Source organism: Poeciliopsis prolifica, unplaced genomic scaffold (assembly GCF_027474105.1).
Source record: "Poeciliopsis prolifica strain line A6 unplaced genomic scaffold, Auburn_PproV2 SCAFFOLD047, whole genome shotgun sequence".
NCBI lineage: Eukaryota > Metazoa > Chordata > Actinopteri > Cyprinodontiformes > Poeciliidae > Poeciliopsis > Poeciliopsis prolifica.
Window position 1 is genome coordinate 1,689,768 of NW_026562422.1, and position 23,483 is coordinate 1,713,250.

The 23,483-nt window shown below is 39.6% G+C and overlaps 1 protein-coding gene across 4 annotated transcripts in view; it reads left to right on the top strand.

The window, feature by feature from the left end:
- The window catches only part of mapkbp1 (mitogen-activated protein kinase binding protein 1), a 33,787-nt gene that overhangs the window by 2,828 nt on the left and 7,476 nt on the right, over positions 1-23,483 (top strand). For 3 of the 4 annotated variants that reach the window (XM_055057161.1, XM_055057164.1, XM_055057162.1), the window contains exons 2-23: positions 9,024-9,115; positions 13,720-13,782; positions 14,251-14,308; positions 14,413-14,583; positions 14,668-14,805; positions 14,888-15,070; positions 15,691-15,708; positions 16,245-16,405; positions 16,873-17,062; positions 17,867-18,001; positions 18,081-18,283; positions 18,398-18,489; positions 19,020-19,145; positions 20,043-20,113; positions 20,233-20,354; positions 21,053-21,128; positions 21,201-21,312; positions 21,422-21,485; positions 21,801-21,929; positions 22,456-22,556; positions 22,654-22,691; positions 23,326-23,466. In XM_055057161.1, the coding sequence (XP_054913136.1) occupies positions 9,024-9,115; positions 13,720-13,782; positions 14,251-14,308; positions 14,413-14,583; positions 14,668-14,805; positions 14,888-15,070; positions 15,691-15,708; positions 16,245-16,405; positions 16,873-17,062; positions 17,867-18,001; positions 18,081-18,283; positions 18,398-18,489; positions 19,020-19,145; positions 20,043-20,113; positions 20,233-20,354; positions 21,053-21,128; positions 21,201-21,312; positions 21,422-21,485; positions 21,801-21,929; positions 22,456-22,556; positions 22,654-22,691; positions 23,326-23,466 (2,484 nt within the window). The remainder of the gene's footprint in view (positions 1-9,023; positions 9,116-13,719; positions 13,783-14,250; positions 14,309-14,412; positions 14,584-14,667; positions 14,806-14,887; positions 15,071-15,690; positions 15,709-16,244; positions 16,406-16,872; positions 17,063-17,866; positions 18,002-18,080; positions 18,284-18,397; positions 18,490-19,019; positions 19,146-20,042; positions 20,114-20,232; positions 20,355-21,052; positions 21,129-21,200; positions 21,313-21,421; positions 21,486-21,800; positions 21,930-22,455; positions 22,557-22,653; positions 22,692-23,325; positions 23,467-23,483) is intronic. The other variant, XM_055057163.1, reaches the window with a different exon arrangement.

Below are 23,483 nucleotides of genomic sequence, written 5' to 3' on the forward strand. Positions count from 1 at the left end.
AAAAGTAAAATATTCTCATATATTCTAAAGTCAGAAATTTGGATGAAAAAAAAAAATAACTCAGACATTTGCAACAAAACATGCCAGAGGTCCTCTGAGGTTTAAGTAATACATTTATGAGATGCACATCTGGATATTTTCCAAAGTGCAAGTTGAACTTCCTGACTCAGAACACGTTCTGGGGCAGACTCATCATGAACTCATCGAACGGGTCTGGAATCCAACATGGCTCCATGGAGTCCGCTCTTGGGAAAAGTTCTTCGATCTGGATTGTACCTGAACTCACCAGTTCAACTGGGCGTCTTCAACTCCCTGAGGGGATTTTAGACTTCTTCTTGCAAATTCCTGACTTAACAATAAAAAATTATCATTTTTTTCTTGCAGAATGTACGACTTGTACAACAAACACCAGATAATGTGCTTATGTGGAATTAATATAAAACTTGAAAGTTTATTTTTGGTGTATATGTCCTCCTCTGTGGCCACAAAATATTCTTTATTTGACTTACCATGGTCCTCACACTCTTTCATTTGTCAGGAGTGTAGAATTAACATCACCAGAAAATTCTGATCTTCTGCTTATTTGGAATTAGTTTGGCCATCTGCGTCTGACCTCATGACCCCGTGTGAAAATGAGTGACCTGGATGTTCGCTGTGCAGAAACATTGTCTTTTTTTGTTCTTTTTACTAAATGTGTAGCAAAATCCTGCATTGAAAATGTCTTGTTATATTACAAACTGCTGAAAAGTGGAATGCGTAAGGAGATATAGATTGTATAGTTTATATGTAGGTTGTTTTATGTATTTCTTATTTTGTAGGGCTATTATTTTAATCCCTTTTATTATTGTGCTTCAATATCAACCTGCTAATGAGACTAGAGATTAGTTGCCTGACTATAATCTCTTGTACTTACCTGTAAATTATTGATACCTATTCTCCCATTTTTAAAAATAAACCAGGACTGTAAATAAAAGAACTACATGTAACCAGTTCCCTGATAGAGGTAGTAAAATTGTATTCATTCTAATGTTTTTCCCTTTTCTGTATCACAGTCATTCACTAGAAATGCACCAGTCAGAGGTTTTGTGGACAGTATATGATCTTTGATTTAGAAAACCCCCAATAAAACACACTTAAAAAAGTCTGCAAACCTTGAAAACTCCTGAATAAATAAACAGTTTCAATGCATTGAAGGACAGAGGAAAGTAGGAATTTTCATTTGTGATGCGTCTGTTGAGCAGATCTGATTGGTAAACAAGGAGAATCACATTCCACATTCAAACACATCTTTGAAGGAGGAGCTGGTTACCTGCTTTTCATTCTTTGTATGAAGAGATTTGATCAGAAATGACGTCTTTTGATCATTAGAGTGATAATGTTGTTTCCTTATGAACTACACTGGAAAATGAAAACAAAAATTTTTTTCCACAGGATTCATTCTCTCATATAACAGCTTCCTCCTGAGACAGTCATCTTTTCAAACACATTTCCTTCTAATGGCTACTGTATTTATATAAAATGATGCTTTCAAATTTACTTCCAAATGTCTCATTTGTGAACGCCAGAGCTACAGGGATCTCTTTTTCCCCCCTCTAAACTCAGCATCTTTTTCAAAATGCAAAACAATAAATAAGAACATTATAACTCTAAGGAGTGACACATTCATTCAGCAGGAGGAATGATTGCTGCTTTTCTATTAAGACAAATCAGTTAGTTGATGTGAATCTAATTTATATTATTAACTGTCATGTAAACGCTGTGAAACTGTGATATTTTCACTCAGGATTATCATACCAGGAGAATTTTATACATTCCTGGTTAGTGTTGGAGCAAATGTGACCTTTTAGCACTGTCCCTTGTGAGTGACATTAGTGTTTTTTTTGGGGGGGGGTTGTCTTATGATTCTCTAAAGTACAAACAAATCTAATGTACAGTATGAATGTACATTACAGTCAAATCTCTTGGTTCAAAACATCATCACAAGAATACTTGAAACCCCTTTAAAACCTGTTTAATATTTACTTATTTTAATAATCCAAACACACTGCAATATGCATGAAGACACACTGGAGATAGTCTTAGCACTACCACAGAAGCTAACATCTACAATATTCCACATGTCCGCTCTCGGGGGTACAGCCAATCAGCTGCTAGGAAAGTAAATGGCGTAAAGGCTGGATTGGCGGCTTTGAACATGCCAGCCACTAGTAGCATTGCGTCTAAATATTTCAGCTCTCCAAGCTCCATTTTCTCTCAAATATTATAGATATAGTCTATTGAAAAAAATATGCCAATAGTTACGTTTTCTACATATAGTTTGGAACAAATACTGTATGAGGAGGTCCACTGTATGCAACATGTGGGGAGTAGTTAACCAAATGAAATTATCGGTATAGACTTTATCGTCATTCAGTTATGTATTTAAAATGTGTAAATTGAGTGAAATTTTGTTGGAAGGCTATTATTATTCATTATGTATCATCTGCAAACGAGCTAAACATCGTTGTAAAAGACAATCGGAGTTTTTTTATGAGTTAATTACATATGCTGCTAGCTTCCTAACAGTATTAGCTTACATTGTGTGGCAAAGACACAACAGCAGCCTTTGTTACCATGACAGTATCCATCTGTAGACTGATTACTTGCTGTGTGGTATATATATAGAAAGAAAGAGGATTGGTGTCTCTGCATTTGGCTGACACACCAACAAGCATGTGGGCCGTTTCTTCCTCTGTGTCCACTCTTTGGACAATGGGCGCATTTTTTGAAAAAAATAAAAAAATCTTTCAGAGCTTCCTTTGACCCAAAAATGTAATCCAGACAAGAGAAGGGATCGGCATGTGACTTGTCTCTAAAACAAAGACTCTTTCCAACAGAGACAGCCAGCACATGGCTACGGTATTGTTTAGACAGAGCACTTTACATTGTGCTATAAACTAGGCCTGTAGAGTATACTCTCTAGTATTTAAAAGGCTTATAAATCAGGACATAATAAAAACAAAATGGGCCAGTTCTTTCCAGATTTTCACACTGTATGCATATAACACCAGAGGATCCGCTCAACATGACATGATATTATTATTTATTTCCCTAAACTAAACCAAAGTGCAGAGTTAGTATATAAAATGTTTATACTGACCACAATAACACAGTGGTTTTTATGTTGTTTCTGTCCTTTCTTGTTTACAACATGCAGCCATTTGTTTATTTTTTTTAAAGGTCTCACTTCTGGTTTTTTCATTGAACATATTTGGGGAAAATTACTTGGAACTCTTTTCATATTCATGAGTACATTCATGCCCTCTGTATGAACAAATAAATGATTATGCAGATTCCTTTATTTTGTTGCATCAAGGCCAGCTGGGAGAATTTTGTGTGTTTGTTTAGGTTCTACCTTAAAGCAATAATCCTGAATTACTTAGCTGTGATAATGGAAGAACAGTTTTTAATAGAAGTATCTCTTTTTGCTCCACAGTGGGAAAAAATGAAAGTGTAACAGCAGTAAAGTGACAGACAACTGAGGCATGAGGTTCACACAAAGATAAACGTGAACAAAGTTATTAAAAACAAAACTCTACAGTAAGGGGAAAATTGCAACATAAAATACGGTGCGGTTATCAAAAAGATAGTAGAACAAAATGGTGCATTAAAAACAACAGACTACTTACAACATGGAAAAATAAAACCGTGCAAAGAGAGATGTGCAAATATCAGTGGAAATGTTATTGACAATTAATAAAACAGTGCAAATAATGCAAATACCTTGAGGAATGTAAACCACTGTCCCAGAGTATAACTGGGAGGGAGGATCACTGATGACGCTTCTTTGTGCTCTTAAGAAGTTACTAAGATGCACTAAGTAAATTCTGTATGATTTCATTATAGACGGACACCAGGTTTAGTTTACAGTTTCTCATAATCTTCGGGGCGTTTTTTTTTAGTCTTTCAAACCAGAACAGGACAGTAGTCAAACAGGATTATGGGATGTTTCATTTGTAAAGCACTTCCTGGGAGTGTTTGTGTTCACTGCTACATTAAAAAAAAAAGAATATACTACTAAGCAATTTAATAATATCATCATTTAATGACAGCTGTAGTAATAGGCAGATGTTCTTACCTGTACATATTGTCTGTTTTAAATTAATAGTGGTTGTTTGTCTTGTAGGAGGAGCTTCCAGTAAAACAACTGGGGGAGAAGCTCTTCTGTTGGGGTTTTGCTAAAGCTCTGGTCCTCTCTTTGTGGTTTTGATGTGAGTTTGGTTTGAGTCATTTGAAAGTTTAGATTTTTCCCTCCCTGAGATTTTTGGATTTGCACATTAAATGCTTTTGTCTATAATCCATTTTTGTGCAATACACTTTAACTTGCTTGGTAGAAATAACTAAAATCCAGAGATGGTTGAAGCCTTAATAGTCCATAATTCTTCCTTCCAACACTTGGCTAAATAATAAGAACATTGAAAAGTGTTTTCTATTTGCTTTGTTGAAAATATTCCAAAACATTCTGCTGCTGAACAATAATGAAAAGTGTAAATATGTAGAAACCGCTCAGTATCTGTGAAGTCCATCTCCTGTTCCTGCAGCAAGCCCACATCATGACCCATCTAACACTGTGCTGTAGTTGGTTTTCTCTAAACATTGTGTTGGGTGGTATGGCCAGACATCTCCTAACTTTGTTTTCATTTATGCAAAGGACACATATTCCAGAAATCCTTTGTTCTGTTCAGACGTTTGTCTGCAAACCTGCACTGTGGCAGGAACGGCTTTTACTGTTGTCTCCTGCCTTGAACTCTGACATTTGCCCTGCTAACGGTAGTTTCACACCAGCAGCAGGTTGTGTGCATTTTAAATGTGGAACAGTGTGGTTTACATTTTCTCTCCTGTGTTAAACAGATTATAGGTTAGTCATGCATGTCTCAACAGCGTGCCTTCAAGCGTTCCAGCATGTTGACATTTGTCACGTTGACATAAGCATCAGGCACATTATTCCAAGGAAAACACTGGGCAAAAAATATTTGTCCATCACCACATTGAGCTAATATCTGCTACTACATTGGAAAACACTTAACAGCTGAGTGATTCAATAGTTTTTTTTTATTTAGTTTGCTTATTCTTCCATTCATGTCTAACATGTGGTAACATTTTCTTGAAAAACTTGTTTAGCTGTTTATGAACAGCGCGACATCCCATAAACAACGCGGAAACAGTAAGCAGCATTTTTAAAGCCTCCAATCACAGATTTTTACCAGTGGTGGCTTAACGTGATTCAGCAACAGAGGAATCCCTGCTGTTGTTTTCGCACTATTCAAAATACTTCAGGAAAACTTAGTGGAATTAGCGCCACTTTTTTCCATTAGTCTGGGTTCAGTGTGGATAAAGATGTGAAGCGTCAACAGAAAAAATTAGGAAGCACCTCTAAAACTCATATGCTGTGTTCCTCACAGCATTGAGAAAAGTCTCAATAATTATTATATAATTATTCAATAATCTAGCAACAAAATTGTCTTTTTATTTCAAAATCTTGTTTAGTTGGTCAATAGCTTTTGATTAATTAATTGTGATCAATGAATTTCAGACACAGCAATTAACTCGATTAAAACAATTTTATTGAGTCCCATTTTGTCACACTACAACCCAAAATCTTGATATGTTTCACTTGGATTGTATGTCACAGACCAACATAAGGTGGCACAAAAACAAAAACCTCACTAGGGGTGCTACCATCTGCCCTCTGATGTGTTGTTACTGCATGTCAGTACATCTGAATTTATACATGCGCATAACAGAAATATATATATATATATTTTTAGTGAACCTTGATATCCTCTGTTGTGTGTGTTTAGTCAAACAATGAGGTCATTCTGGCTCTTTGCATATCCTCTCAACCTGAACTCCCTCTAACTGTTACCCCTACCTCTGATCTCAACATGTGGACAAAGACAACATAGGTCACTGCGGCTAAAGCAGCCTTGTTGTGCTCCACCCAAAAGCATCACTGTTAAATTACAAAAATACTATGTATTGCACTTGCTCATTTATTTATTTGTGGTAAATTGACAACACAGCCACATAGCCTACTGACATTTCTATTCAGACTCAACAGAGTTACACCCAAACTCACCACTTCCAGTTTCTGTTATCTAAGCAAATGACTGACAAATGCAGCTATTAGTTCCAGCGCATGCTTAACAAATTGTTGACAGTCTGTAACGTTCTTCAATTGTTTATACAGGATAGTTGGATATAAGTACATATGAAATACAAGTATTTATGAACCAAATGTTAAACTGGGTCAAAGCATTCAAATGAATGGATACAGCTCACTAAAACTCATCAGATTATCTTTCCCCTCACACACAGGAGCCACAAAGCCTTACCAGATATCAGAGTAGAACCAATAGGAAAAGAGCCTACATCAACCATGTGCAGCCTGCAAGCTGCCAAATAGCCAGCTAGCATAGAAAGCAGCTGGTCAGCTGATAGAGACTCCAGCCTGCTTACCTGCAGGAGGTCTGTCATCTACACTAGTGAGCCTGACTGGGATGCTGGTGTAAAGCGTAAGAGAAGGATATATGTCTATTTAAATTAAAGCTGCAGTGTGCCATTTTTAATAAAAATAATTTTCTTTTCAACTGTCAGATGTCATGTGACAGAATGATATGAGACAGTTAATATGTGTAAAAATTGAGCTCCTCTATCCTTCTCCCATGCGCCGAGAAACAACTAGAAACTAGAAACAAACTAGAAACAACCATTCAGAACCAGGAAGAAGGTCTTAACGCTGTCAATCAGCCCTCCCTGTGACACTGTCTGTCCTCTTTGTCCCCCATGCTCTCTGCTAGAGCTAGCAGAGCCTGTCATGAATGCAAGGTTAGTTAGTATGTCCATCAATGACGACGGATAAACGTCTTTCCTGGAAAGGTAAGTTGCCTGTCCGTCATTAGCCCATTTGGCAGTGAGGACATAAGATTGATTGACAGCGCTAAGATCCGCCTCCTGGCTTTGATTGGTTGTTTGTGGTTGGGAGAGGTGTTCAGATAGCAGCTCAGGGAGAAGGTGAAAGAGGTTGATCTTTTCACAGATTATGTCTCATACTGTCATGACATGAAGACAGTTTTAAAATATATATATATAAAGAACATTTTGTTTAAAAAAAAGTTACACATTGCACCTTGAATGTTATGAGAGCAGATTGGAGTCTCGTAAGCAGTCATTATTTCTTTACACTTGGAGTTCACCAAGATGTGCCATTTGTGTGAGAGCATTTGCTGTTGGCTGTGGACACTTATTACCTGAAGCTCTTTTTGTACAATTCTTCAGCTAATCTGACGGTTACATAAATTTTGAAGATCTGTAGATACTGACTGCAGAACGTTGGTGACCTCTGCTCACTGCTTGCCTCAGCACAGTTTTTGAGTTTCAAAGCAGTCACTGGTCAGGCACTATCAAACTCACTCTGATCATCAACCAAATCTGCACCTTTTGGCGTTTTCATGTCCCTGTAGCTCGCTCACTGTGACTTGCTACATTATGTCTATTGTCATTGGCTCAATGAGTGTGTCCTGCAGCTGTCAAGAACAGACAGGCCGGGTAGAAGCTGTACTCCCCTTATTATGTCCAGTAGTTTACTCACTTGTTGGACACTGCAACTTTATATTTAAAAAGAACTGTCTATGATTTCTGGTTTTGATTTATGTTGCCTGACCACCATCAATAGCCAACATGGACATGTCAAACAGAGTAAGTGGCAGCTGCTGAATCAAACAGATGGCCTTTTTCAGTCTGATGGGGCTCTCTTCTCACACTGAAGTCAGAGCAGAATGGGTAAAAGTATAAATAGAGTTTGATGCAGAAGGAGAAGAGTCATGTGAGAGGAGGACAGACTGAGTCAGAGCTGAGGTTTTCTGCTGTTAGCTTAGCACTGAGCTTCGCAACAAACAGCTTTAAGTTCAGGCCGATAAACATTTTGAACGACTGATGAGCTGAGCATCTTCCTAACGTTTTGGCCAGATCACATCAGGACACTTAAAAGGAGCATGGAGCATGAAGTAAGTGTTTGTTTGATCAAAGTCAGTTACTGTATTCCCTCAGCATGGACTCTTATAGTGAAGACGAGTTTGTCTTGGAGACAAAATGGACAGGAGTTTGTTGCGTAAGGAAACTGTTGCATCTCTACTTGGAGCTCTAAAGATCTGGATTTATGACGTTCAGACTGATATAAACTTGGCTAGATCACCTCACAGGCTAAATCAAGTCACAGGATGATTTCATCCACAGTCAGACAGGGAGCCATCCATCCATATGTCCCTTCTTCCGTCTGTCTGTCAGTTTGTGGTTCCCTTTATTCAAACAAAATGTTTCAAACACAGTCAATTGTATCAAAAAACAGAAAAATGACAAGTTCATTGATAATATGAATTATTTTACCTCCTACTAGAATAACATGTTCCGCTGTCTCCCATTTTCCTCTGACTTGTCTCAGCGCTGCCAGTTGCTTTGTGGATTGATTGGTGGGTCAGAGGTCACCAACATGTGTCTATAGGTTCTGCTTTAAAGGAAATGTATAACCTGTGGGATCTGCTGTAAATAATGGTGAACATTGTTTGTACAGCAATGTGATCCTCTACCACAGAAATCCAGAATAGAAGAGAGGGAGGATCAAACCTTTTCTCAAAGAGTGATGTAATGACTGCTGTGGAAAAGCAGACCTTTTCCAAAGTTCTGTTGTTGTTTTGGTGGGCAAATTTATAAAAATGTATTGTTTTTCCTATTCCAAAGTACTTGAGGAATTGACGTTTTTATCTCTAGTGCAAAGTTGGTCGTTGTTGTTTGGAGGACTAGGGAGAGATGAGAAGGTATGTCTCTCATTCTCAGAGGATCAGTCTCAATCTAAAGAGATGAGTTTGGCACTTTTACTGACCAGGAGAAGTTCTAGCTGAAGTCCATCTCTGTTGGAGTTGAGACTAACTGGATAATAAATATCTTATGAAGCTGCATCAAAAAAACATCTGACCTTTGCACTGCAGGTGACGTTGGAGAAGGTTCTTGGGATCACATCTCCAGGAAATCGGGCGCTGGCCTGTGACCCGCGTACTGGACTGCTGGCGTATCCTGCTGGGTGAGTGATTCACAATGTGTGGATGGGATGTGGGCGGGGCCTGTGTGATGATGGTAAAGGTTGCTGGAATGTGATGTCAGCAATCCCAGCAACATTAAGATGTTGAAATAAACCAAACCATATTAAAAAGATTGGGAATGTACATTATTTTCACATTTTTAAAATAGTTTTATGATACTTTGATCTCTCATCTGCCAATAAAAGATTGATTTCATTACTGATTTCTTTTTAATAACTATATGTAAAAATTAAAGATTTTTTAAATACTTTCTAAATAAATTTAAAATGTCACTTTTTTCTTAGCACTATGAGTTACAGAGTTGACACTCTGAGTCACTAATATCGAGAAATCCAGTATGATGCTCCAGTATCTGTTAAAAAAAAATCACAACTACGAGAATTATAACATTTCACTCTTTTGTTAGAGATCTTGAATTTTAGAAATTCTCTGTATCATAAAACACTGGTGTGGAATTCAAAACCCAGAAACCCAGTTTGTAATCCAGCATAGAATCAAAAACAATAATTCCACTAATTCTAAAGCAGTACAGCAACACAGTATTTCAGAAAGCTACATTTTCAGAATATCATAATTTATATGCTCAATAATGCTGTTAGGTATTGTATTTATGTTTATATCTTCTTCTCCACTCTCTGTATTTTATTTTGTTCATGGGTGTTTCTTGTTCAAGATAAAGTTATAGGGCAAAGAAAACCTGAGGAGAGGAAACTGAACTCAAGCCCCTTCAAAATAAGAGCATAAATATAGTTTTTTTTAGAAGATTGCTGGTATCCACAGATCAGCCATGTTAAGTGCTCTAAAGACTGCAAAACCGAATTCTCCAATCAGCTGCAGGTATGGGAGGCTATGGAGATTATGATTGGTCGGTATGTGTTTAGGTTCCATATCAGCTCGACAGCAAAGACTTCAGTTTACCAAGAGACGCTGAAGTAAAGACTAGAGAGTGGGTTAGTGGAACGGTGTGGGGGTCCAAAGAGGGTGAATCTAGGTCATTCTGGGTAAAAATAAAGAGACATTCATGCAACACTGTAAATGTTATGTTTTAAGCAGAGTAGAAGGATTTAATGAGCCTGGGCTTTTCCTCATCGGTTTGATTCTGCAGACATGCTGCACAGTCTTGTCTGATTTTATTATGTCACTTCTGCCTACATCCTGGGCTGTGAGCAATTTGGTTGTGGTTACAGACATCAGCTTTAGCAATCTGTCTATAAAATACATCAAACTGTTTTTAAACCTGTTGTTTTTTTTTTGCTCATCTGCAAAGGGAATGTGATAACAATTCCCTTTGCAGCTGATTCAGCTAGAGACTGAATCAGCTGCAGCTGTGTTGTACCATGGGTCCAGTTGCATACAGGAGTAACACTGGGAGCTAACAGAGCAGAGACCCCTCCTCCTGCAGCCCTAACCCTCTGCTGCATTGCAGATGTGCTGCAGGACCGTCCAGTTCACAGTCAGGCAAGGAAAATGCTGACTGGATCTTCCTCATCACGTGATAAAGTCCTTTAATACTTCAGCTCTGCATGGTTTCATACAGCAGACACACAAACTGCTGTCAGGACACTCAGCTGGAACCTTTTTCAGTCCGTCAGCAAATACAGACTTTCTCTTAGAACCCAGAAAGTTTGACCTGAGCTGCAGTTCTAACTTAATCAGACCCAGAGCTGTAGTTTAGCTTTGTGGATGTAGTTTATTTCCACTTTTATGTCTATTACTTTAATATCTTTTGGTGTACAAGGTGACAAAATCCAGGGCAAATTTGTGCAGGGAAATATTCTTCCTATTCGCTCAGAATTTAAGTTGAAGAGAACTGTTTTTCATTCAGCGCTTTTGAAACTAACTTTAAAAACATGTAGCGCACCATAAATTAATTTTGTAAACTTTCAATTGAATAAACTTCAGCATCTGTGTTGCAGTTTTGGTTTCTGACTGTTTGTCATTGCGTTTGACATTTATATTCATGCTTTTATTTAGAAGTGGGTGAAGGCTGTTTACGCAGCAGTTTTATGTCCTCTTCTTTATTTCCCCAATAAAATAAAATATGAACATAATTAACAAGATATAAACATGAATACAACATCCAGGGAATTACAGAACATGTACATTATAATGTCAAAATGAAACTATTAGTTGAGGGCTACAGTCTTTCACAGGCAGACACAATCTGATTTGAAGTTAGCAATTTAGCCTTAGCTTCTGCTAAATACCGTGTTAGTGTAGTGCGTCAGTGTTAGCAGGACTAATGTTTATGATTAGTGCTTTAAGGTGGCCTCAATTTGTATCCATTTAGTGAGATGAGTATCTAAAGAATATTGGTTTATACTATTGATACCATCAAAAATATGTATTATTTTTAAAGCCTGCATGTTAAGTAGACAGATAAACTGAGTCTAATTTGACAAAAATAAACATTTTCTCCAGATGGAGCCTTTAGTTTTTAGAAAAGTTAGATAGATCATACTGTATTGATCCCAAAAGGGGAGATTTTGTTTGTCCCAGCATAGCTCACAATAATAATAATAATAAAAAATAAAACATTTGATGAACCTTTGGCCAAAAAGATGAAAGCTTTTTACATAAAACAAACCAAAACCCTCTCACCTCTCTATTTCCCTCACTTCTCCCCCATGATGAGTTGCTTCTCCAGCCTCACCCCAATAACACCCCAACCCTTCATAAATACACACAACACAACTTTTACACTTAGTACCAAGTTTGAATTGAAATAAAAACAAACAAAAAAAAAAACAGTCAACTGTGTTAAAAACAAGCACCAGTCTTACACAGAGCACTATAAAGACACCTGGTGGTGAAACCCACCGTCAGATTACATGAGACTGAAGAAAATAATTGCAGTGAGGAATGTTGGTTTATAGAAACAGTGTGAAAGAAAGGTGAATATAATGCTGCTGATGTTGCAGCTTTCACACCTCCAGTCAGACTCAGCATAACTCAGCTTCACACACCCCGCTGACTCTCACTAGGTTTCTGTGTGTGTGTTTTAGCATTTCTCACCTCGGAAGACCATGAGGCTTTCCAAGGTCAGAATAAAAATAGGTCTTTCTATTTTCACAAGGACTTTGAATTGACTTCCACTCATTTTTCATTCATTTCATAGCCTAAACATTATCCCAATCGTAACCATTACGATTAGGTAATAGTTACAATTACCTAATCTGCAATTTCAACTAAGTTCCCACCTTAACCCAAAATCTAATCTAAAAACAGCAGTTTTCCTTAGGCTGCCCAAAGCCTGAGCCCCATAAGGAGCAGTGAATCTTGCCAGCATAGTACTTGTTGGAAAAATGGTTTGTATAACTTTTTGTACCACAACATTGAGCCTGTGGGAATTGGAGCATAAGCTGCAGCAGATTTAATTCACTCTAACTTGATTCAGACATGTTCAGCCAGGAGCCAGGCTGCTTAGAAAACTCCTTACTAGCTTTGAAAGGGAAGAGAAGAGAAGCCCAGCCCTGATTCCCAACACCAGGTCATAATTAAGCTCAGTGTGTGTCTAGAGAGTTGTGGTTGAGCAATGAAATGGAAGTAATGCAAAGTCAGGCTTATTCTACAGGCATAACATTATGACTTCAGAAAATCAGTTATCAAAACAGCTGGAAACTTTTCATACATTCCACAAAGAGTGGAATCATCTTGTCTGTCAACCTTTTTATATTAGGGCCTTGTGGGATAGCCTGAAAGGACGTGACCTACAAGCTCCACAAATAATCTAACTGGATTTGAAGGCATCAATTTGAAAGAAGCCAAATCTACTGAAGTCTCTTCCCAAAATTCACAGGGGCCAAAATTGGCATGTTTCCATTAAGCAAATGTATTTTCATAATTCCTTATTGCACAATGTCATGGTGAATGGAAACACAGTTAGTGACATGCGTGTAGTTTAAACTTGATTTGCATAATTCAATGCTTGTACTGAAACGTATTTGCGCTGCTTACCAGTGCTGTGATTGGATTTTATAAATCATTAGATTGCTAGTTTAGAATATATAATCTTTATTTGTTTACTCTCATCCACACTGTCCCACAACGACTTTAACTTATGGCAATTTTTGAAAATAAATGTTTTTTTATTGGGTGCCACCCCACAGACCTGCCTGCTACATCATACAGGACCTCTGTTCCCCTCTAACCTGTACTCATCCCTAAAGCCCCTCCCTCTGACCTTCTTCAACTTCTCCATCAACACTCCCAGAAAATATTTCACAGTAGCCGTTTCTCTTGATAAAGCCATAATCTGCCTTCTTAGCCAGCAGAAATGGGAAAGAATCCTTTTCCTATGACCTCATGGTACGATTCATATACTTTCAGCTTTTTGATTCATGATCTTGCGACATAAAACTGGTCTATCAGGTTTAAATTAAACATCCTAATGAGCAGCCACAGTCAGTGCTAAAAAAAATCTATTAAAATAGGACTTGTTTTTTTTTACCTGCAGCCTTGTGTTGTACTGTTTGTTCTGCTGCTTCCTTTGCCTGCCAGCTTGTTTTCATTTTTCTCTCTCACTCGCCTCTTTCTGCTTGTCTCGCTCAGCCTTTGAACTCTATTTAATCCTGTGTTTCTCCAGGTGTGTCATCATCCTGCTGAATCCTCGCAAGAACAAACAGCAGCACATCTTGAACAGTTCCAGGTAAAATGACCTCTGACCTCTACCTCTGCAGCCCAAGCTAACACATCTAACCGTCTATGAACATTTATACAGAGAAACTCCTGGTGTACCTAATTTTATTTTGCTTAGCAACCCAGAACAGAAACATTTAGTTTTATACTTCACTCAACCCAGTGCAGGAATTTGAACAAACTTAGAATCTAGAGAAGCTGTTTTTCTTTTCTATTAGTTTAACTCCAATTACTTTATAAATTATGGAATACTTTTTGTTTTTCTTTTACTTTTCTTTTGTTATTTTGTCTAACTTACATAAAGCACTTTGAATGACCTTGTTGCTATACTTCAAAGATCAGACTCGTATCACAATCATGTGTGTGTGTGTGTGTGTGTGTGTGTGTGTGTGTGTGTGTGTGTGTGTGTGTGTGTGTGTGTGTGTGTGTGTGTGTGTGTGTGTGTGTGTGTGTGTGTGTGTGTGTGTGTGTGTGGCAGAAAGGCAATTACTACATTGGCATTTTCTCCGGATGGGAAATATGTCGTAACGGGAGAGGTGAGTGTTTGCCGTCTTCCACATAAAAACATCAGAGAACGCAGGGTTGAGTTTTCCTGAAGATGATTCTCATGTTTATGTTTTTCCCGCTCTGTCTTTCTCAGAGCGGTCACATGCCAGCGGTTCGGGTCTGGGAGGTGTCGGAGCACGCTCAGGTCGCAGAGCTGCAGGAACATAAATACGGAGTGTCCTGCGTGGCGTTTTCTCCCAATGGGAAATACATAGTCAGCGTGGGGTACCAGCACGACATGATGGTCAACGTGTGGAACTGGAAGGTACGCCTGCATCCAGTGGGCTGGCACTGGGGGAAACCGTTCACTTGTCCCAGTTGTGAACATGTTTTCTTGTGTGTTTGTCAGAAAAACGTGGTGGTGGCAGCCAATAAGGTCTCCAGCAAAGTGACGGCCGTCTCCTTCTCATACGACAGCTCCTACTTTGTTACTGCTGGAAACCGGCACGTTAAGTTCTGGTACCTGGACGACACCAAGACCTCCAAGGTTCAGTGTGAACACTAATGTTGTTATGACCAGCTGAGAGTGGAACCGTAGCAGACTGTAGCCATTGTTTGTCTGTCTGCAGGTGAACGCCACTGTTCCCCTGCTGGGGCGTTCAGGGCTGCTCGGAGAACTACGGAATAACTTTTTCAGTGACGTGGCATGTGGCCGCGGGCGACAGTCCTCCTCCACCTTCTGCATCACTTCATCAGGTCTTCTGTGTGAGTTTAATGACCGAAGGCTGCTTGACAAGTGGGTGGACCTGCGGGTGAGTCCAAGGATGTTTAAGGAATCTTAAGGATTTCAAAAATTACATTCCTGTTATTCTCTGCAGATGCACATCAGCAGTATTTGGGTTGTTTTTCTGTTCATAATTTCTTATTTTCCATCTTTTGGCTGAAAAGAGATGTGTTGTCAATACAAAAATGCCAGTTGCACTGCAAAAACACTAAACGTCAACAGAGTTAATTTCTAGAACAACATCCGGAGTTTTGAACATCATAGTGCTCTGTACAATCCATCATCTGGACATGGAAACATTTCAAGACACGGACGTCCATCTAACCTAAGTGAAAGACAAGAATAGCATCAGTCAGCCTCATGGTGACTTTGGAGGAGCTGCAGACAAAAGTTTTAAAAACCTGTATCGGTTGATCAACAAACGCATTTAAGAGGTGTAAAAACTTTTTTAATGTTTCACACAAAATCAACCTTCGTCTCCTAAGCCGATCCATCAAGTTTATCCTGCTGCAGCAGCACAGACCTTGTCCTGGCATGTCATTGGCTTACAGCAGTGTGTGTATGTGTGTGTGTGTGTGTGTCACTAATGTGATGTGAATTTTGCTCTAAAGTGAACTTCCTCTGCTTTCCCCTTTGCTTCCTGTGCAGAGAATCGACTCTGCTTGTGTAAGTCCTGTCTCACCTGGAATCACTTCCCTCAGGCTGTGTCATTTCTCACTCCAACATTTTCTGAATACTTTCTTCTTTTTTTTTTAATCCACAACCTCATACTCCATCATGAGATGCTCCACAGAGAATCCTCTTCACAGCTGCCAGCGTCACCGTTCACTCATTTTGATGCGATCCAGCGCTCGCCCAGACAAACTGCCCAGATCATCACAAGAAAGTTCATTGTTTGTCTCCGAAGACTAACGGGGCGGAAGATATCAAAAGACCCACTTTCTTCCTTTCACCCTCATTCCTCATATCAAAGCATGCATTCATGACTGGCTCACCAACTGAACTAAGCCGACTGATGAATAAACCCACTCTGATTACCGAGCTCCTTTGGTTCAGCATTGCCCGCCGGCTACATCCTCTTTTATCAACTGTTCTAGAGTTGTTGGCTTTTTTCCCTGCGGTCATGTAGTAAACTAAGCTGTTTTATGGAACATATTTCCATCTCCAAGTTTTTGAACATGTCTCTCTGTCTGTATCTCTAGTCGTCTCAGGCCACCTGTCTGTCCGTCACCGAGGAGTTTATCTTCTGCGGTTGTTCTGACGGGACGGTGCGAGTCTTCAGTCCCGTCAACCTGCACTTCCTCTGCTCTCTGCCGCGCCCCCACTGCCTGGGCGCTGACATCGCCTGTGTAGTGGAAGCCAGGTAAACCCACCTAAAGCTGGAGCCATTAATTAATTATTGAAATAATCGTCGGCTGGTTTTAGTAACTGAATAATAGAAAGTCTCATTGGTTTGTGAGAACATCAGAGAACATCAACGTCAAGGAGACCAAAGAACGAGCAGCCAGTCAAGTTTTGGAGAAGTTTATAAAGTTGAGCTATGATCTTCAACAACATCCCAGAGCTCTGATCAATCCATCTGAACTAAAACATGAAAAGTTCCATCTGCAGTTTGCCAAAAGCAATGAAGGCAACACAACAAAAAAAATACGTAAAACTGTTGGTTGTAAATGAAGAAATTATGTTAAGCTTTTTTTCTTTCTTTAGTTTGGCTTTATAATCAGACTTACAGTCTGCTTTAGGTCTCATTCATACAGGTCATTCTGAGGTCAGCTGATCACTGGACATCGTCCTATTTACTTCTGTTCTTCTCAATCTCCTCTTTTTTAGTCAGCTCTTCTCCTCTGGAGAAGAATCTCATTACCCAGACACCGTAGCTGTGACCTTCGACCCCACCAATCGCTGGCTATCCTGCGTCTACAACGATCACAGTCTTTATGTATGGGACGTCCAGGAGCTCCGCAGGGCAGGGAAGCTCTACTCGGCCCTCTACCACTCATCCTGTGTGTGGGGCCTGGAGGTCCGTGTTCTGTTCTGCTCCAATATGAGTCATAATAATAAGGTGGAAACAGCTGTGTCTTTTCATTGTGACTTTTAGTCATGATTCTGGGAATTAACTTATACTTTGTAACTTATGCCGTATTATAACACTATAATACGGCATGAAGGAATTGAAACAATGAGTGAGCAGGAAAAGAACAGGAAGCAACTGAAGAGTCCAGCAACAAATGAGGAGCTGAAACACTGGAGAGCTTGATTACTGACAAGACACAGATGGTTGATTACAAACGGGGCACAGCTGGGAGAGAAGGCCAACAGATAGACTCAGGGAACACGAGTCAAACATTTGACTCATGTAAAGAGTTAAATTTGTAACTAGTTTGTAATTAGTTCACACTCCATTCCAAAATAGAGTGTGAACCCAGTACAATAATTAGAATTAGATTGAATAGACCTGCCCTTGCAGGCTGGGAACATTGTCATGATACCCAATCTAGAACTTTTTTCAACATCTGCATCGATACAGATGGTAATATTGGGTCAGTGCATTTCTAGATGTGACAAGATTATAAAGTTGTGTCATCGGCATATGTATGTTGGAATATTTTGTTGCGCTTCATAGGTTGAGCTAGAAAATTCATGTGGATATTGAACACGTTTGATTTAGTTTATATGTTACCTCAACACAAAGTAGTGCTTCATTTTAAAGTGGAACCAAAATGTTAATTGGTTTTCAAGCTGATTTGCAAGAATAGAATAGAGCCTTGAGGAGCCTCATGTGATCAGTCAGGTGTAACCCATCCTGCCTCTCTGACTCCTGCAGGTTTGCACAGAGGAAGGAGGAGCAGGTGAGGCGCAGCTCCCCCCCGGCTCCTTCTTATCCTGCTCCTCTGATAACACCATCCGACTGTGGAACACCAACAGACACAATGTCCTCCACAGGAACATCCTGAGCAACGTACGTCAGCACACACACACGCCCCTGTACAACCACTCCTCTGAAGCACAGTTGAACTTCTGCCTTCTTCCCCCATCAGGACCTGCAGAAGGTCCTTTACGTGGACAACAATATGAGCAGCCTCCTGGACATGGACAGCCTCACGATAGCCGGTGCCAACTCAGAGAAGTCATCAATGTCAGAGGGACAGCAAATGGACCAGAACCGAGTGGGCATTAGGACTCTGAGAGTCAGTCCGAGTGGAAAACACCTGGCCTCTGGAGATCGCATGGGAGTCCTCAGGTAAGCATATAGTAAAAGATCTCCCAAGCTTTTATGGCTTTGTATTTGTCTGGATTGATGTATGTGTGAGTCTGGACACATACATCAATATGTATGTGTCTGTGTGTTTCCTAGGATCCACGATCTGGAAAACATGGAGGAGATCTTGAATGTTCAAGCTCACGACTCAGAGATTCTCTGCCTGGAGTTCTCTAAACCAGACACTGGTGAGAGTCAGAAGTCACACACCATGATGAAATCTTTTCAACGTTTAATCACATACAGCCACCTCCAGGGTGTGTTTGATTTAGTTTATATGTTACATCAACACAAAGTAGTGCTTCATTTTGAAGTGGAACCAAAATGTCAATTGATTTTCAAGCTGATTTGCAAATATCATATTGAGCTCCTGCAGCTCCTGAACATAATGACTGCGAAGTCAGAGCTGCAGCTTTGCTCCATTGTTGCTGCATTAGCAGATGTGTGTCAGCCTGATGCAGGTATTCAGTATGGAAGTTTTTCAATATTTGAATACAGGACAATGGTTAATGATCCAAAGAATCAGAAATGTGAACTCGATAAAACAACGGCAGACATGTAATTTGATAACCTTGAATTAACATTAAAGAATCTCAACACTAAGTTCTCGGTACTAAAATCATTCCCACAGAAAAATGGGAAATCAAAAATAAGATGTGTTTGTTGACACACGTAAAAAAGGAATCATCTTGTGTGTGCATGTTTATGTGTGTGTCAGGGCTCCAGCTGTTAGCCACTGCCAGTCGGGACCGTCTGATCCATGTCCTGGATGCAGCCAGAGAGTACAGCCTGGTACAGACTCTGGATGAACACTCGTCCTCCATCACTGCCGTCAGATTTGCTGGTCAGTTGCTGGAAACTCTGGTTTCCAGGCATGTTCTGCTATGCACTGCCATTCAGCTGGCTTTCAGAAGGCTGCTTCACCTTTCTTATGCAGAACATAGAGCAGTTCACCTGGATGGAAAGATTTTCAGATGTTAAGGAACAAAAAAAATGAATCTTTAGTTGCAGCTCGCTTCACAGCCGATAGTCGTTAATCTAACCCTAACCCCCTACCCTAAGAGAGTAGAACAGAAAAAGAGTCATATTCTTCACCATAACGAGGTTCCTATAGAGCAGTGGTTCTTAACCTGGGATTCGATCGAACCCAGGTTAAGAACCACTGCTATAGAGTCTAGAAAAACCTTGAATTTGTTGTTTTCCAGATCTGAATAATTGTGGGAAAAAAGATGAGTCATTTTTTTTTCTTTGTTTCCTTGTTCCTGTCTTTTTTTCTTACTGTTTCTTTCTTTATTTATTTCTTCACTGCTTTCTTTGTTTTTCTTTCTTAATTTGCCTATTCATTTATTTCTTTCCTCTGTCCTCTTTCTGTCTTTCCCTTTAGTGTCCTCCCTCCATTCTTTCGTTATAATGGCTGCTTCCTACCTTATGCACTTTTGTGTGATTTTACCTGATTTTAGGACATACTTTCCCATATGTCGTAAAATCAGGTCAGTTAGATTTTGCCTTTCTTTTCATCCTCTCTTGTTTCAGTCTTTCCACCTTTGTTCATTTGTGTCCTTGTTGAGTTTCTATTTGCTGTAAAAGAATCTGATATAAATTAATTATAAAAGGGAAGGATCGAAAGCTGAAGCTCTAGAATTTGCTCTAAAGCGGATCATACTGTTAGAACCTGACCTTGGCCTGTCTGCCTGAAATCCCTGCTGTGGATTTTAACTTCTCCTCTTCATCATCCCACCAGCCAACGAGGGGAAGGTGTGGATGATCAGCTGTGGAGCTGATAAGAGCGTCTACTTTCGCACAGCTCAGCAGGTAGGGGCCAGATTACTTACCAGTAAAGAATCACTGGATGATGTTGGAAAATAAAAACCAGAGAAGAAAAACTGTTAACGTTCCAAAATAAAAGCGTTCATCTCTTCTTTCTTTCTCAGATGGGAGAGGGTTTGGAGTTCATTCGGACGCATCACGTTGTTAGGAAGACCACTCTGTACGACATGGACGTGGAACCAACCAGGAAGTACGCAGCAGTGGGCTGTCAGGACCGCAAAATCAGGTAGATCCCTACGCTGCTATCTTTTGACATCAGGGCTTAAAATTGTGACGCACTTGCTGATGTTTCACTCTCCACAGGGCAGACATGATGAGGGAAAACCTACAAATAAGAAACATTCTTTAGTTTGTTTGTCACACACTGTCATTTGCAAAAAAAACAAAAAACGATTTACTGGGACGGAAAAGAAAACAAGACTTTGTTTTTGTTTTATTGAATTTGCACTGGGATTTCACTTGTACAATAGCGCTCCATAGTGACTCTTGATTAACCAGTAGCTACTAATTGTTGCCATAGTTAAACAGATCCTAAATATTTCAAAATAAATGCATAAAATTAGTGCATTAATACAGAATTTTACTTTCTAAAATCCCATCATATGTTGTGAAAAAAAGCCAAAATTCCACCAATCTGGGTTTTTTCAGATCATGTTCAAAAAGAAGCCTAAAACTATGTGGGAAAACCTGCTCAATCTGCCAACACTGCCAATCAGTGTTTTCTTTGTTTTCTCTGGCAGTGTTACAGCGCCACCGATTGGTCTGGCATACATACTGCACCATTTTCTGCAGCGCCTCAACCTGGCCTGTGAAAACACATTTGTTCTTACTGGTTTACAAAAATATACTGTGCTCATCTCTGTGTGTTCAGGACCTTCATCAACAGGTATGTGATGATTTTTTTTTTCTGCTTCGTCTCTGCAGAATCTTTAATATCGGAAGCGCCAAACAAAAGAGGGTGTATAAAGGTTCTCAGGGCGAGGATGGAACAGTTATTAAGGTAATTATCTTCTGGTTGCCATGATGATGTTTTAAAGGAACAGTCGGTCATCCTCTTCTTCTTCTTCCTTAGGTACAGATCGACCCATCAGGACTCTACATCGCTACTTCCTGTTCAGACAAGAATGTCTCCATCTTTGACTTCTTTTCTGGAGAATGTGTGGCCACCATGTTTGGTCACTCAGGTGAGTGGAATGTGTGTGTTATCCTCCATGTTGTTTCTTTTTTAATACATGCCTGAAATCAGAGTAAAGCATTTTCTTATAGTGAGTTTGCTTCCTGTCTGTGTTTCAGAGATCGTAACAGGGCTTAAGTTCAGCAGTGACTGCAGATACCTGATCACCGTGTCAGGAGACAGGTACCTCTCATATTTATTGCTATAAAAATATTTAGGCGTCTGAACTGGCTCTGAACATTTTTCATATTTTGTCACTTAAACACAAACTTCAATTTTAGCACAGATCAATGCAAAGAGTGCAGAACTCTGAAGAGGGAAGAAAAATGTCGCAGAGTGTTCAAAACTTTTTCCACATATAAAAATCTTAAAAGTATGACCTATGTGTCTATTTATTCCCCTGATGCCCCTAAATGAAATCTAGAGCTCGCTGAGGTGTCTGGTCCTTTACGTTTGCCATCATCACCTGCACTGATCCATGTGTGTCTGTTAATGCAGCTGTATCTTCGTGTGGCGTCTAAACCCGGAGTTGACCATCAGGATGAGGCAGCGGCTCGCTGACCTTCGACCTCCCAGCACCGATCCTAACTCCCTCAGTGCATCTGAACAGAATGCTGTAAAGCCCAGGTAAGACAAGATCGTCTTTGAGCTCAGTCAGTCAGATTTATTTGTGTCGCACATTTCAGCAACAGAGCAGATCACATCATAAAAACACAAGAATAAGAAGTCAGAAAAACAATAGGCAATCAACAATTGAGAAAGAAGTAACAGATGTTGCATTTTGATGAATGCCATCATCAAAATCAAAATGGAGTATGTTAATTAATATTGCATTTATTATTGTTCAAAAGCAGCTCTAAGCAGATGGGTTTTTAGTTTGGGTTTAAAGGAGCTCAGTGTTTCAGCTGTTCTGTAGTTTTCTAAAGTTTGTTCCAGATTTGTGTTGCATAGAAGCTGAATGCTCCTCCTCCATGTTTGGTTCTGGATTAGATCAGCCTGATGAGAACCAACAAAGTAAAGAACATTCAGTCAAGTTTGCATTCAACAGAAACTTTATTTAAAGAAAGTCGTCGTTACAATTAAGATTTGATTTACATGCGTTGAACATGTTGCCGTGTGCTGACGTGTTGCTGTGTGTTGTCTGTCTGAGCAGCGGGGCCACGCCCAGTCCCAGTGTGGTCAACCTGTCCTCTGATAGCGACACAGAGGAGGAAGAGGGAGGGATCACCACAGACAGCCCGGAAGAGGCTGCAGGTCAGACCCTGCTCTTATCTTCATGTTAGACTTGTTATCAACAAAACCTTTAACCAAGAAATCTAATGTTTTTGCATTCATGTATTTTTCTCTTTAGAAGTGTCTGATGAGATGCACAGCAGAGAGATCACAAATGTAAGTGATTTTTTTTTTGTCTAATATCCCATGATTAGTTAAATCAAATATTGCACCATTTTATGCAGAAAATGCCTAAAAACAACTAAAACTGATCTAAAAAATCATCTAAACATAACCAGTATGTTTCCATCTCTGGTTTCATTCTTCAACACATTTCCTTTTAAGAGCCGCTGCTTTCAAGATAATTAGCCAGCCCTCCTGATGTGAGCAGTCATTAAGTATTTCTTAGGATCAGAGGTACCACTACAATGAACAGTTATGAGAGAGTGTTTGTCGTAAAATACGAACAACATGATGACTCTGGATATTTTAAATGGGAGGCAAAGTCAGGCAAAGTATTTGTATAGTTTGTATAGTTTAATGTATTTCTAATATTTAATAGAAAAGGCTTGGCTGATTAAGTGAAAAATCTGCAAAATGTAGCAATTTTTTAAATACGATTGAAAGAATCTGAATAATCTATAGAATAATCAGTTTAAAAAATAAATAGAATATTTTTGAGTCGGTTGTCAGGACTGCTGAAAATTGGCAAATTTTTCCAGTTGATTTTTTTATCGCATATTCTCCTGTAACGACAACAACTTACTGCAGACTAGAAACTCTGTAAACACCACATGCTGTGACTCATCAGGAGACGTCCGATGCTCCTCTCCCTCGCCGCCGCTGGTCAAGGAGGACAGCGGGCGCCGACGGTGCCCTGATGGTGAAATCCATGTTAGACCTGAGGCTGCTGGACTCATACTGCCTGGAGGGTCAGGAGGAGCAAGAGGAAGTAAGGCACACACCACA